Source organism: Equus przewalskii, chromosome 6 (genome assembly GCF_037783145.1).
Source record: "Equus przewalskii isolate Varuska chromosome 6, EquPr2, whole genome shotgun sequence".
NCBI classification, from domain to species: domain Eukaryota; kingdom Metazoa; phylum Chordata; class Mammalia; order Perissodactyla; family Equidae; genus Equus; species Equus przewalskii.
In genome coordinates, this window is record NC_091836.1 from 69,186,582 (window position 1) to 69,201,687 (window position 15,106).

Below are 15,106 nucleotides of genomic sequence, written 5' to 3' on the forward strand. Positions count from 1 at the left end.
CCATGGGTAAAAGAGTGGCTGAGCCAGGACAATGTTCTGAGAAAAACGAACTTGGGGGGAACCCAGCAGCATGGATAAGCCTGGGGCAGATGACTCCAGGCACAATGAAGATACAACCAAGACAAAGACAGGGAGAGCTACCATCACACCAACATCTACATCTATATCTACATCTTAGAGCCCAACGTCGACAAACTACCCCACCAGCTGCACTTATTTTCTTAAATTTTCTCCCTCTTCTAGCCCCATAAACTGTGAACTCCCTGTGGGCACACTGTGGGAAGTTTTGTTCAATGCTTTAAAGTCCTAACCCACATCCTTTTCCATCAGGAACCATCCTAATAAATGAACTTCAGGTTCATCTTTCATAGGATGCCATCAGAAACAATAAGTACCATTATCAAGAATGACTGGCATTGAGCTTCTCATTTTCTCCCTAGGAAATAATGCATTCTGGAAGAGGAAGGCAAAGTTGAACAGAGCTGCAAAGCTGGAGAAGGTAGGTGACCTCATGATTCTACTGTTTTGCCCAATTCCTCTAGGATAGAGAGCCTGTAGACTCTGAGCATGATTAGAAGGGTGTGGGTGTTTTTGTTATTAAAAACAGAACCAACCATCCAGATAGTCCTCCATATTATGATACCTGCTTGCACCTCACACTTGGGTAAGTGGAAAGTCATTTGAAAAGATGAATCCTCTGACTTTCATTGGGATGGGAAGAAGAGAGATCACAGAACCAATCTTCTCATTTTACGGATGGAGACATGAAGCCGGGAGAGTTCAAGTGACATGTCCAAGGTCCCAAAGCAAGCAATGGCAGAACCAGGACCACATCATGGTCTTCTACCTCAACAGTTCAGTGCTCTTTCCACTGCAGTAGCTATGGTAAAACTATCATTTTGTCCTCTGGAAAAGGAGAAGTGAAAAAATGTAGGGAGCAGAATCTTAAGGTTTTGGATTCTCTATAGACTTTAGTAACCTGTTATCCTGGCCTCTATTATCCTGGCTGTGGTTGTCTTCTGTGGTTTCCCTTCTATGGAAAGTTGAGTCCTAAGCCAATTAGTTTTGAATTGGCTCAGAGATCCTACCAGGGCTAGTGCAGTCCCCTTGCACATGGCTCACGATCTCTTGGACTGTAAACAGACGGAAGGCGATCTGCTCACACTCTCGCTTGATCCCACACTCAAACAAACAGGCAAACAAGCCCTCCTTCTCCAGAGCAGCCAAATCAGAGTAGCCACAGGGCCCACAGTGCAAGATCCAGGGGCGAGACCAGCAGGTGGCCTCCAAGGGGGTCTGGTTGAGGTAAATGCCTAGGTTGACCCTCCGTTTCTTACTAGTTGGGTGTGAATACAAGAGCCATGATTGTGACAGTGTTCCAGCTTCCTGCTCTAGCCTCAGTGAGCTGTCCAGCAGAGGGTTCTGCTGAATGGTAGGAGCATCTTGGCCACTAGGGTCCTGGTACCCATGTGGGATCTCCAGGGGCTGGAAACTCACCACACTGCCTTGGCAGCCATGTGGGGGTTCACAGAGCTGTTGGCTCAGGGCTGGTCTCTGAAAGCATTCACCATGGTCAGTGCTGAGAGCCTCTGCCCGGCACCTGTTTGGTGTCCGGGCACTGCAATATAGCACAGGGTAACCAGTCCTCTCAGTCACCTCTGCCACTTCACACTCCACTGTCACCATAGGCTTAATGAGCCTGCCATGGTGCCATGTGGCGCCTAGGTCATCACTGTAGATCATCAGGGAATGAGGTCTGGCTTTACATGGTAGCCGGAAGCAAAAGAACAGGTAAGGGATGTAGTAGGCATATGCAGGGATGACGAGCCTCCCTGACTGCAGCTGGATGCCATGACCTGGGCCCACAGCAAATGTGGCCCAACGCTTCATTTCTGGGCCAATGACCTCCTCAGTCAGGTCCCTCAACTCGCTCCATGAACAACCAGCATCTTGACTACAGATGAAGCAGAGGCGGGCAGCATTCCTGCCTGACACAATCTGCTGACGCTCAGTGACATGGTCCCGTACACAGATGAAGAATAGGTACACACAGCCACTCTTCTGCTCCCACACAGGACAGGGGTTCATGGTCCGATGCCCAGGTAAGGTGGCTTCCATCAGTGGCTTCAGGGGTCCCCACTAGACAAGGGGAAAGGAGAGAAAGCAGGAGTGAAAGACTAATAGGAAGACACGAGGCTCATTAAAAGCATTAGTACTTTTCAGAGATAAGAAATAAATGGTATTGAAATCCATAAAATCATGAAGGCCCAAGTATTCACTGAATTCTCAAATATTATACGATGATTAATAAAGTTGGAAAGAGGCAATGTTAATATTGTATATGCTGTCCCCTCTGTCTAGAACACTTCTTCACTTTGTCTAGATGCCCAATTCATCCCCCAAAACCCAACTCAAATGTCGCCTCCTTTATGAAGCCTTCAGTGAAACTCCCTCCCCTCCCCCGCAAAGCCAATCAGTGGCTCCTCCCTATATGTACAGAAGAGTTATAGCACTTATCATATAACATTATAATCTTTTTGTGACTGGCTCCCTTCCTAGACTACGAGTCTTCTGAGGGTAGGAACTGAACTATTCTAATTTTGTATTTCCAGTACCCAGCACATGATAGGAACTAAATAAATATTTTTTAAAAGAAAGAAAGACCAAGACACCTAGTTCAATCTCTGCCTTCCTTACTCATCATGTGACCTTGGGCAAGCTACTTACTCTTACTTTACCTCAATTTCTCCATCAGTTAAATGGAGGATATAACAACATACTCACATAGAAGTTGTAAGGACAAAATGAGATAATGCCTAATGAAATATATCACAAAGAAAGGCCCAATCTCCTTAACATATTTTTAAAAACAATATTTGAAACTGGTAATAAAATTTCCAGAAACCCAATAGAAATGGGCAAAGAACAAGATCAAACAATTCACAGAAAGAGAACAAAACAAAAATATGTTCAACCTCACATATAAAAGAAAACAGCAAATTAAAATTAAATTGACATAGTATTTTTCATCTAACAAATTAGCAACATCATAAACCTAACAATACTCTGTTGGCAAAAATGTGAATAAACCAGCACTCTCATATATGGATTGGAGTACAAAATAGTTCAATACTTAGCACAGGACATATCAAAATTACAAATGCATTTTTTCTTTCCCAGCATGTCCCATTCTGGGAATTTATCCTAAAATATATCTGCTCACTAAATTAAGTATGTCTAAGATTACTCACTATGGCATTGCTTGAAACAGCAAAATACTGCGAACAACACAAATATTCATCAGTAGTGGACTAGTTAAATGAACACACAATGTAAGGGGTGAAAAAAGAAAAAGGAAGCTCTCTAGATATTGATATGGAAAGATCTCCATAATATATTTTCAAATGAACAAAGCAAATTACAGAAGAGTGTATGTGGCATGCTACTTTTTGCATAAGAAATGTGGAGGAAAAGTACTTCCAATTACAGCTAACTAGGTAATTTGAACTTCCACTGAGAACTAGAATAGATAAAATATTAAAACAAAAAATATGTTAGAAAGCAAACAAGGTAATGAAGAATTATAGGCCAAGAACTGAGAGAAGTTCATTCAGAGAGGTTGGCTTGGTATTTCAAGTCCCTTTTCCCCTCAGGGTAGCTCTAATTATCAAAGAGGTAAATGAAAGGAAGAGAAGCTGAGCAATTCATCTGACAGTCTTATGGGGCTAGGAGGACAAAAATTAGAGGCCCTGGTAAACCCCCCATGCTTTGAGTTGGAACTTTAAAGGGCTAAATCACAGGAGGAGCGGTGGAAGTGAAGGAGATCAGCCCTTACAGCCACTAGAAAACTGGCTGGGACTATCTACTGAAATGGAATACCCTACGATCTAGTAATTCCATTTCTAGATGAAAATCCAATAAAAATGCATCCACATAGTACTGAAAAACATGTACAGCCTAAGTGCCCATCAACGGATGGATAAAGAAGATGTAGTATATATACACGATGAATACTCAGCCATAAAAAAAGATAAAATCGTGCCATTTGCAACAACATGGATGTTGTTGCAATACCTTGAGGGTATTATACTGACCGAAATAAGTCAGATAGAGAAAAACAAATACTGTATGATTTCACTCATATATGGAAGATAAACAAACACATAGATACCGAGAACAGACTGGTGGTTACTAGAGGGGAAGGAGGTGGGGGAAGAGTGAAAGGGGTGAAGGGGCACAGGTGTACCCTGACGGATGGCAACTAGACTTTTGATGGTAAACATGACGTAGTCTATACAGAAGCTGAAATATAATGACGTATACTTGAAATTTATATAATATTATAAACCAACATTACCCCAATAAAACAAAAAGAATATTCAGAGTAGCATTAACCACACACATAAGAGCTAACCCAAATATGCAACAACAGTAGAATGGGTCAATTAATTGTGTTACAGTCATCCAATGGAATGTTATGTAACAATGAAAATGAACAAATTACAGCTGTACAGAACAATCTGGATAAACCTCAAGAACATCATATTGAACTAAAGAAACCAAACACAAAGACGACATAGATTAAAAACAAGCAAAACTGAACTCTAGAACTGTAAATCAGGGTAGTGATTACCTTTGGGAAGGAGAAGGGGCATAAGAGAAGCTTCTGAAGTGCTGGCAGTATTCTATTTCTTGAGCTGAGTGGTGAGTCCACAACTGTTGGCTTTGTCAATTCAGAGCTGACATTTGTTTTGTGCATTTGCCATTTATGTTCTGTTTGTTTTCTGTATACATGTTATCACTTTACATTAAAAAAACTTTAAAAGGGAACATTAAGAATATACACCTGTATTCTTTGTTTCTGTATGAAAAAGTACGAGAAGGATACATAAGAAACAACAGTGATGGCCTATAGGAGGTAGACGACTGGGAATGGAACGTATACCTTTTTATACTGTTTTTATTTTTCAGCCACATAAACGTATAAATAAAACGTATTAACTATCCAAAACAAAAATGAGATTTTTAAAAATTTAATTCCTGCAGGAATGGGCAAGACATATTAATAATATATATATATATATATATATATATATATATAAAGCTATATATATATATATAAAATATATATAATAAAAGCTCCGATTACAGCATCTCAGTCACAGGATCCAGTGTTAACTCCCATCCTACAGAAGACTCTCCTCTACGTCTTCTGGATAAAGGCCCTCAGTCTCTCCTTGAACCAGTCTAGGGACAGGGAACTCATTACCTTTGGGTACAGCCCATTCTATACTAGAGAGCCTTGTGCACTGTAAACACTTCAAATGTACGAGCCAAAGTCAACTTAATTATTGGGCAGTCTAGTCGGTGGGAAGTCAGAAGCTCAGCCATCCTTACTGGTTGAGAAAATGACTTGGGACAGAAATGTCTAATATAAAGTTGACATGAAGCTGGAAGAAACAGTAAACAAAACATGAAAGCATTAGAATCTAAATGATCTCAACCAGCTGAAGCAATGGGACATCAACAAGCTGAGGCTTGACAAAGAGAAAAACAAGTCTTGGGTTTAAAAATCTGAATGGAGAAACACGATTAAAGAACAACAAATGCAATGGCCAACCAGGATATGAAAAGAAAAGTACTCAACACTGTAATAACTAGGGAAATGCAAATCAAAACCACAAAGAGATATCACTTCATATCCATTAGGATGGCTACTATCAAAAAAGAAAGTGTTGGCAAGGATGCGGAGAAACTGGAACCCTTGTGCACTATTGGTGAGAATATAAAACGGTATAGTCACTGGGGAAAACAGTATGGAGGGTTCTCAAAAAATTAAAAATAGAATTACCATATGATCCAGAAATTGCACTTTTAGGTATATATCCCCCAAAAATTGAAAGCAAGGTCTCAAAGAGAGCACACCTTGCACACCCATGTTCACAGCAGCATTATTCACCACAGCCAAAAGGTGGGAGCAACCCAAGTGTTCACCAATGGATGGTATACACATACAGTGGAATACTATTCAGTCTTAAAAAAAGAAGGAAATTCTGTTATATGCTACAACATGAATGAACCTTGAGGACATTATGCTAAGTGAAATAAGCCAGTCACAAAAAGACAAATACTGCTTGGTTCCACTTATATGAGGTATCTAAAGTAGTCAGACTTACAGAAACAAAGTAGAATGGTGGTTACTAGGGACTGGGGGAGGGGGAAATGAGGAGTTGTTCAATGGGCAGAGAGTTGCAGTCATGCACAATGAAAAAGTTCTAAGAGATCTGTTGCATAACAATGTGCATATAGTTAACAATATTGTAATGTACACTTAAAATGGTTAAGATGGAAAATTTTATATTAGGTGTATTTCATCACAATTAAAAAAAAAAGAACAAATGTGAAAAAGACTTGGAGGTTTTAGCTAACCTTCTACTTAATATTAGTCAATTGTTTTACACAGTTACCAAAAAAGGAAAGGCTACTTTATCTTAGGCTGCATTAAAAAAGCATACAAGATGGGACAGCCACCTCATTGCTGAGCTGGTGAATCTATCCTTGGGGTCCTAAGTTCAACTCTGAGTACCATTCTTTGAAAAAGGACACTGACATCTCAGACCAGATCCCAAGGACAGTAATCACAGTTATGAAGGGATCAGAAACCAAATCAAGACTGTAGCCTAAGGAGCCGCTAACAGAACTGAAGCTACTGAGCCCAAAAAATAGAACACTCAGAGAGCATGAACACCACTTTCAGGTACATCAAAAAACAGTTCTCTGGAAAAGGGATTTTGTCTAAATTATATATAGATTGATTGCCCCAGAAGGCAGAACAAGACCAACTGTAGAGAACAAGGTAACTGTAGAGAAGTAGAGTTCATCTCATTCCAAAAAACAAAGTTAACAGTTGCCACAGGATTAAGCTCCTCAATTTGAGGAGTTGTGTAAGCAGACTCTTTATAGAAGATGACTAATGCTGAGTTCCTACTATGCAATTGCTATTATTAATTACATTTTGCAGATGATGAAACAGAGAAGAGCCAAGTATTCAAGGTCACACAGCCAATAAATGGTAGGTCTTGCCTGACTCCAAAGTCATGCTCTTAACCACTAAGCTATTAGTAACTACCAATGAAATACAGAAGATTTCTATATTGGGAAAGAAGTTGGACTGATGATTCTTCTAATGTCAAGGTTCTACAATTAAGTGACTCAGAGAAAGAGAATAAAATAAAGAGAGAATGAGTTAAACTGGACACGTTTGTGACTGTGTGTGACTGCTGGATAGTGAGGCTACGTAAAGGTATGATCTGATAAAAAATACTCCACAGCCCAACTGTCTATAATAGAAAGCAGGACAATGCCTGTCCAGCTACAGCTCCAAGCTGGGCTTCAGGGTGGGCTGCAGGGCTGGGCCTCTTTACAGACCAGTGACACATGCAAAGGTTTGGTCCTGGGAAGCCATGAGGAAGACTCATGACAAGAGAAGGTCAAAGAGCAGGGACTGGGAATTCTCTAAAGTAAAAAACTTCCTCACTGGGAAATGTGAGCAAGTCATCAAAAGCAAAGACAAGGGTTGCTGGCAAGGCCCACCTTCAGCAGAATAACATTTGTACTGTTAACAGCGAAACAAGACATCCCTATGGACATGAAGCTTCAAGGAGATTTCTGTGGGCAGAAAAGCAGGACAGGTTAGGGGGATTAAAGTATTTATTGTAAATTTAGACATATATTTGTTTACAAAAGACTCTCAAGTCCGTTGTCTCACTTGATCCTCACTTCAGCCAGCTCTGGGAGATAAAATAAGGCAACAATAAGAAAAATGGGATCGGCAATAACCCTGTAGCTCACAGGCGCAAGGGCAGCAACCATTCTATCCCCCACTAAAAATGCAGTAAAAAATGTGCTACTTAGGGGCTGGAGCTCCAATCTCAATTCTGCCATTTGTTAGGAGTGTGCCCAAGGCAAGTCCCTTTAATCTTCAGCCTGTTTCCTCCTGTAAAATGGAGACAACAATAAGTACCTCACAGAAAGCATGTAGCAAGAGGAGGGGCAGGAGGAGGAGGGGTATGGTGGTTGTTATCCTCCCCCCATTATCTGCTAGTTGTGGTCTTGAACAAGCTATCTACCTCTTGGAGCACCAGGATCCCTCATCAGCAAAACTGGGCTAACAACGCTTACTTCCCTGGGTGACTTAGGAGGATAAAAGAGAATGCGAATGAAAAGCAAACCACATGTTAGCTGAATCTGAATGAACCATGGACGACTCTGGAGTCAGAGACCAAGTTTGATGCCTGCTTCTACTGCTTTATTATAGCTGTGTGACCTTGAGCAAGTGGCAACCTCTCTGAGCTTCAGTTTCCTCACCTGTAAAATGTGACTACAACAGTTCCTATGTCACAGAGTGGCTGTGAGGATCCAATGTAACCCTGGCACAAAGTAAGTATTTAGTAAGTGAGAGCCATTGCTTTTCCTGTTTTTTCCTTGCCACCTCCCACACAGGGCTTTTCCTGCACTGGTGGGAAAAGGCACAGTCCCTAAAGTGCTCTAAGCAATGTGGAGAGAAACTGAGGCCAGGTCCAGATGTGGGATGAGGAGTCACCTGTACTGAGTGCTCAGTCCTCACCCCTCGCCTCAGCACCAGGTGGAGAGCATCCTCATCCCTGCACGTGGAGCGCTTCTCAGCAAAGGCCAGGAAGGTGTGGGTGGGGGGCACGTAGAGCAGGGCTGGGATTCGGTAGGTGACCCCTCTCTTGTCTTCCTGCTGGAACAGAGGGCTGTTGAAGGAGCACGATGTCACTTCTTCCATGACTTCTGTAAGGATAGGAGGCAGCTAAATGTCTGTCCATACCCAAATGCTGGCTTGTATAGAAATTTTGCTCTATCATTCCTTTTCCAGAGATCACAGACAGGGAGGCAAAGATGTACTCAAATGTGTATTCTTTTACACAAAGGTAATATCATGGTCTTAACAGCACAAAGCAAGCAATATGCACTCTCATTTAACAAATCTATCCTCCAGACTTTGTGGGAATCCTATGTGGCCTGCGTCAAGTGTGTCTCTCCAGAGAGATTCTGCATGTGCTTCTGCCAAGCATCTGGGGGTATTACCAGCCCAGATGGTTTCTAATGTCAATTTCTTGCCTTGGAGTTTTTAGGCCATTTGGGTAATATAAATAAAAACCCAAATCCATATGAGGGAATGCCTGTGGTTAAGAATTCTCCAGGGAAACTTTTTCCCTCTACTGGAGCCTAGGACAAGAGGCAGTCTTCTTTGTCATCTCTCTGAGTCAGCAGTGAGATTTTTTTTCCTAGTCCACCCCATGAGAGGGTGTAGATTTTCAAGGGATTTAGCTTCATGCGGGGATCTCAGCTTCAACTAGAGTCTAACCCTTGTGGGTTCATAGCTGCAGGCACTCTAACAGCAGGTCTATTAAAGCCCAAACTTGGAGGTGAGTGAGGCGGCAAACATGCAGCAGCTGAGGTCAGGTTAAGGGACCAACTGCTCTGGTTTTCAGATTACTCTAGGTTTTAAAGCCCCTGGGGATTTCTCTTACTTTCCTGAAAATTCAGCTATGAAGGACTTTGTTATAGTTTATCCACCATTTCTCAGGTTAGCTAGCCTGCCATAATGCTGAAAATGGAAGTCTCTAGATATGCTTCTCAAAGAAAATCAGATGTTCTACTTCTCAGAGGCCCAAAAAGGGAATCAAGCCAGACAAAAAGAACTTCAAATTCCTTTTTTTCCCTCAAACCATCTATCATCAAGCCCTATCTTACAAATCATTTGTAAAAATTATCAGGCTGTAAGAACAAGGTCCGTAAGGCCTTATTTATTTTATAAAGATTTCTGGGTGCCTACTTCAAGTCAGGTAGATGCCGAGGAGACAGCGAGGAATCAGAGGTCCCTGACCTCAAGAAACCCACATCCAAGTGAGGGAAACAGGCATACACATGGGCAATTACAATAGCATATACCAAGTGTTACTTCAGAGGTAAACAGGAGAACATGTAGAACAGAAAAGGGGCATCTGTCCAGATCAAGGCAGCAGAGAATTTTTGGAGGGGAAGTAACTGAGCCAAGCAAGCTCCTCTGTCTGGAACATTCTTCTTTCAGATAGCCACAGAGCTCACTCCTTCACCTCCTTCAGCTCTGTTCAAACATCATCCGATCAGTGAAGCTTTCCCTGACAACTCCCCCGCCCCTCCCGCTCCCCCTTCCCTGCTCTACGCTCTACACCACAATCATCCATATATTACACTTATTTATGACATACCACAGAATAGAAGCTCTGTAAGGGCAGGGATATGTCGGTTTTATTCACTGCTACATCTCTACACCTAGAACCATGCCTGGTATATGACAGGCACTCAACAAATATTTGTTGAATGACCAAATGAATGAGTGAGCTAGATCTTAAAGGATAAATAATGGATTAGCTAACTGAATAGTGAAAAGAAGGGGTGAGGGAGTAGACGTGAAAAGCCTAAAGGTGACAGAAAACACAGTGAGCCGTGGGGACTCTCAGTGCTTCAGCATGACCAGAGTGGAGTGCAAAAGCTGTGAGCAGAGATGAGACTGAAGGGGTCAGCAGAGCCCAGATCCTGGGAGGCTTTGACACCTTATTAAGGGGTTTATCACAGTTAGGAAGCCACTTCAGAGTTTTTGGCAGAGGAATGGCATGATCACGTGTGCATATTAGACCAATCTCTCAGGCAGCCTTGTGGGCAATGAACTGAAAGCAAAAGTTGCACTGCTTTTGGCTACAGCCTCCTAGTGTCAACCAAGACAAATGCTCATCAATAGCATGTGAGTGACTCATAGTCACTTATTTCTAACTTCAAGAGAAGAACCGTGGCTCACTATCATGAGGGGTTGGGGAGGCAGCCTCCCGAGACCAGAAGGAAAGCCTCCCCTCACTCATTCTGAGCTCTCAACAGCAGAACTGAAAGAAGGGCAAGGGGGAATTGTCTTGTTCACACAACATTAGGGCACACCTCTCTCTCCCCAGATCAGGCTCTCTCGTCAAGGAGGCTCAGGCTTTCTGCTAAGTAAAGAGCTGTCCCTGAGCCAGGCTGCTGGAACCATTAAGAACAGAGGATTTAAACCAGGCCAGGACACATGACCTTGGGCATGTAATTTAACTTCTCTGTGCTTCAGGATCCTCATCTATAACATTCAGCAGTGGTTGAGAGAATTCAGTTGAAAGTTTAAGTGGCTGTTTCAGGGCCTAAGACATAGTATGAGATCAATATATGACAGTTAGTTTTAGACTGTCAATCCCTGCATATTCTAGTTTTATTCCTTGAAACCTGTGGATGATGATGATAACAATTAAAACTCCCCTCTACACCTCTGGGAGAGATCATATTTTACACTCTTATAAGCTAATAGTTTAATTATGAGTTAATACCAATGCTATTAATCATCAGCCAACACATGATTGTCAACACAGAGAAAGGAATTCTTTGGGTGACAGGAAGAATGGAGCACAAGATAGGCTGGAGTGGGGAGGAAGGACTAGGAAAAAAGGGCGAGGAAGAGGGGAAAGTACCAAAGGAGAAGCACAACTTGTCATATGGGACTGGATTCCTGTCCCAGCTCTTCTTCTTACTGTGGGACCTTGTGCTAGCCACTTAATCTAAGTCTTGGATTCCTTGCTTGTAAAATGTGGATGATAATAAAACCTACCTAAGAAGATCAATATTAAGAACCACTCGAAAAGCGCTTTATAAACTTCAAAATACTATATAAATAAGAGTCTTTATTATAAATTTTGACGTCTTCACAATTTCACTTACGGCTTTGCTAGCACTATAACAATTAGAGTCACTATCATTATTTTTTATTAATTATGGTTATGATGATCATGTTGATGACATTGTTAACATAGATGGGGGCTCTCGCATTGACACCCAAACTATCTCACATAAACCATATCCTGAGAACTAGGGATGGAGAAGAATCAGATATAGTTCTGCTTCGGAGCTGTTCACTGTAGCAGAGAATTCAAATTATTAATTGCTGCTCCTTTCAGTCAAGTCCTCCCTGCTCTCTTACTGGGAGAGAGTATGGTGGAGCATGGACTTTGAAATCTCACTTGGCTTTGACACTTACTAAGAAGTCACTTTACCTCTGAGCCTCAGTGTCGTCGCTTGTAATGGGAATAGTACCACCTATTTCTCAGGCTATTAGACCAACGTCATTCCACAGACTCCAATTAATCCAGCGCAGCCGGCAGCCTCCAGTGAACCCCAGAAGGAGGCCTCCCTACCTCATTTATTCACCCCGAATCACTAATATTTAAGGAGCACCCATCACATGTCGGGCCTTGGGAGGCCCGGCAGTTCAAACCCCTCTCATGGTACAGATGGGAAAACTGGCCCCGAGAGGGGAAGAAACTCAGGTAAGGCCACGCAAGCAGTGGGCTGCAAAACGTGGGCCAAGACCCAGCTCTCCCAAGTTCCAGCTCAGGGCTCCCTTGGCCCACAGACCCCCTCTAGGAGGAACGGTTCCCCCAGTTTAAGCGCCCTTCTATGAAATCCTAACTCTAAGGTTGAAGTTTGGCTTCCGAGGAAGGAGAATAAAAAGACAGCGCGGCAGGCACGTTCTCTGGCTGTGTCTGAGACCCCAGCCGACCGGCTGGCTCTCAGTATCCCCCCGCCGGGAAGCCCCAGCCCAGCCGCTGTGCGGAGCCCGTCCCCAGGCCCAGCGCCCCTCCTCCCGGGGGTCTCCGGTCCCCGGGCCCGCTCACCTGTGCGGGACCCCGCTCTTCCGTCGCTCTCGGGGCAGAGCAGGGCGCGAGGACGGGCCCTCAGGTCTCGGACTCCGAAGCCCCGGAGAACCACAGGCGGGGGAGACGGAGGCCGGAGGGAGAGGGCCCGCGGGCACGGACCACGAGAAGTGAACAAAGAGGGCGACAGGGCCGCCGACAGGAGGGCAGCCAGGACTCCAAGCCGGCAGACCGGAGGGCGCGCGCGGCGGGGACGCGCGGAAGCCGCAGCGCCCGGCGGTTGCAGCAGCCGTTGGCCGCGGCGGAGTCGGCCCCGCCCCCTGCCGGCCCCGCCCCGCCCCTCCCGGCCGGGCCTCGGAAGTCCCCTCTCTCCAGCCCCCAGCCCAGTCCCAGCCGCGGCGTGGGACCCGCCCCTTCTTCTCCCACCGCCCGCTCCAGCCCAGGCCCAAGTTAAGTTCAGCCCCCAGGCCAACCGCGGCTCCCAAGGGCCTCGCGGCTCCCTGGCTCCGCCCCCCACGCTTCCATTTCCTCCCCTACTCGCTCTCTTCAGCCCCGACCCGCCAGCTCCTGTCTGTTGGTGGCCGGTGGGTCGATAGGTATCACCGCCTAAAACTTCCCTGCACAGCCTGAGTGTCAAGCAAAGGTTCCGGGTCTCAGAGAGGACTCCACAGAAAGGACTAGAGATCCAGAGCGATGGGTCACCCGTCCCTTAAAAAAATTAATATATATGTTATGTGTGTGTGTGTGTATATATATTGAGTGAGAAAATGATAGTATTAGATTATAACCTACTGAGTTAAATAAAAACACATAAGTGCATATTGATATGAATAACTGAATAGTGAATAAAAAACGGGGGAGAAAGTACTGCTCTTCTTATAGTAGAATTCCTATTAAGAAATGCAGACTGTGTGCAGACTGAACACAATGTGGTCGATGCTAAACACCTGCTTTCCTTCTGGGAGTCTGGAATTTTTGTACATGCTAGGCAGAGGGTGCCCACATGACCAGTCCCCAATAAAAACTGTGGGTGCTGAGTCTGTAATGGGTTCCCTGGGCAGAAACACGGCACACACGCGGCATTTTCGTTGGGGGAGAAAGCGTGCTTAGTGCGAGCCCTCATGAGAGGAGAGCATAAGAAAGCCTCCAGAGGGATTCCTTCAGACTCTGCCTGTGTCTTTTTCTCTTATGATCCAATGTGCATCCTTACCACATCGCTGTAATCAATCTTAGCTGTGAATACAACTATATGCTGAGTCCTGTAAGTCCTGGCAAATCTCTGAACCTAGTATTGGTCTTGAGAACCCTCAACCAAATATTATATGCAGAGTTTTAAAACATGTAAAACGATGCCATATATTGTTAATGGACACATATGTATGAAGAAAATGCATAGGAATAACAAATATCAAATTGAGGGTAGTAGTTACTTCTGGGAGTGCAGGAGGTAGGATGTGATAAAGGATACCCAAGGGACTTCAACTGTATCAGTAATTTTTTTTTTAAAGGTGGCAATGGGTTCACGAATGTTCATTTCATTATTCTTAAAACATTATTTGTCTGAAATATTTCATTTTTAAAGAGTGCCTCATACAAAGTCCCAGGGTTCTTTGCCAGACTTCCCCAAATTCACAATCACAAACTCTGTGGATCACCAAGTCAATTTTAGAAAAATATCTAACACTAATGCACAGATCTCTCTCAATTCTTCTTTGCTGGTTTCAGTCTTACGCCTGAGGCAATGAGGTTTAGGAACAATCTCTATATTTAGAGGTGCAGAGATCTTGGCTCCAATCCTGACTTTCCACTTCCTAGCTGAGTGACCCTGGCATGTTATTTAACTTCTGTGCCTCAGGTTCCTCATCTGTAAAATGGGCACACTTAGCCCTACTCAACTCCTCATTCATGGCTCAGACCAAACAGGTTTCAGTTCCTGAATGAGGACCTCCCAGGTCTCCATGCTAAGACAGTTAACTCCTCTTCCAGCCTCCACAGCACTTTGTACAGATGGCTTCTGATGAATTTTCTGAATTTGCCACTCCATCAGCCACTCTGGTTAATCCGACAGAAATGGGGACCAAATCCATTCTAATAGTCTCATACAGCCTTTAATTAAGGATACTATCAACAGAACTTCAAACAAAAGGATGAGACCAATCTACAGAATTGACCTCAACCACACCCAACAGCCCGGACCCAACCAGCTGGAAAAACAAACCACTACCAAAAAAGCAACCGTAAGCCATCAAGGTCTACCTTAGAAAGCCAGGCAGCATTCTCTGGTTTCTGTATTGACCTTGTAGCCAGCCCAAGGCATTAATCCAGGTACGACAGGATGTATTAGTGATTGCAGACTCTACCTTGGCCCACAA

General features: G+C 43.8%; 1 protein-coding gene across 1 annotated transcript; it reads right to left on the reverse strand.

The window, feature by feature from the left end:
* Positions 1-833: 833 nt before the first annotated feature.
* On the reverse strand, positions 834-13,311 carry NEU3 (neuraminidase 3). The gene is given in 4 exon segments (XM_008526132.2): positions 834-1,082; positions 1,084-2,139; positions 8,603-8,814; positions 12,756-13,311. Coding segments are annotated over 3 exon segments (1,374 nt in total). The 5' UTR covers positions 8,810-8,814; positions 12,756-13,311; the 3' UTR covers positions 834-971.
* Positions 13,312-15,106: the final 1,795 nt, after the last annotated feature.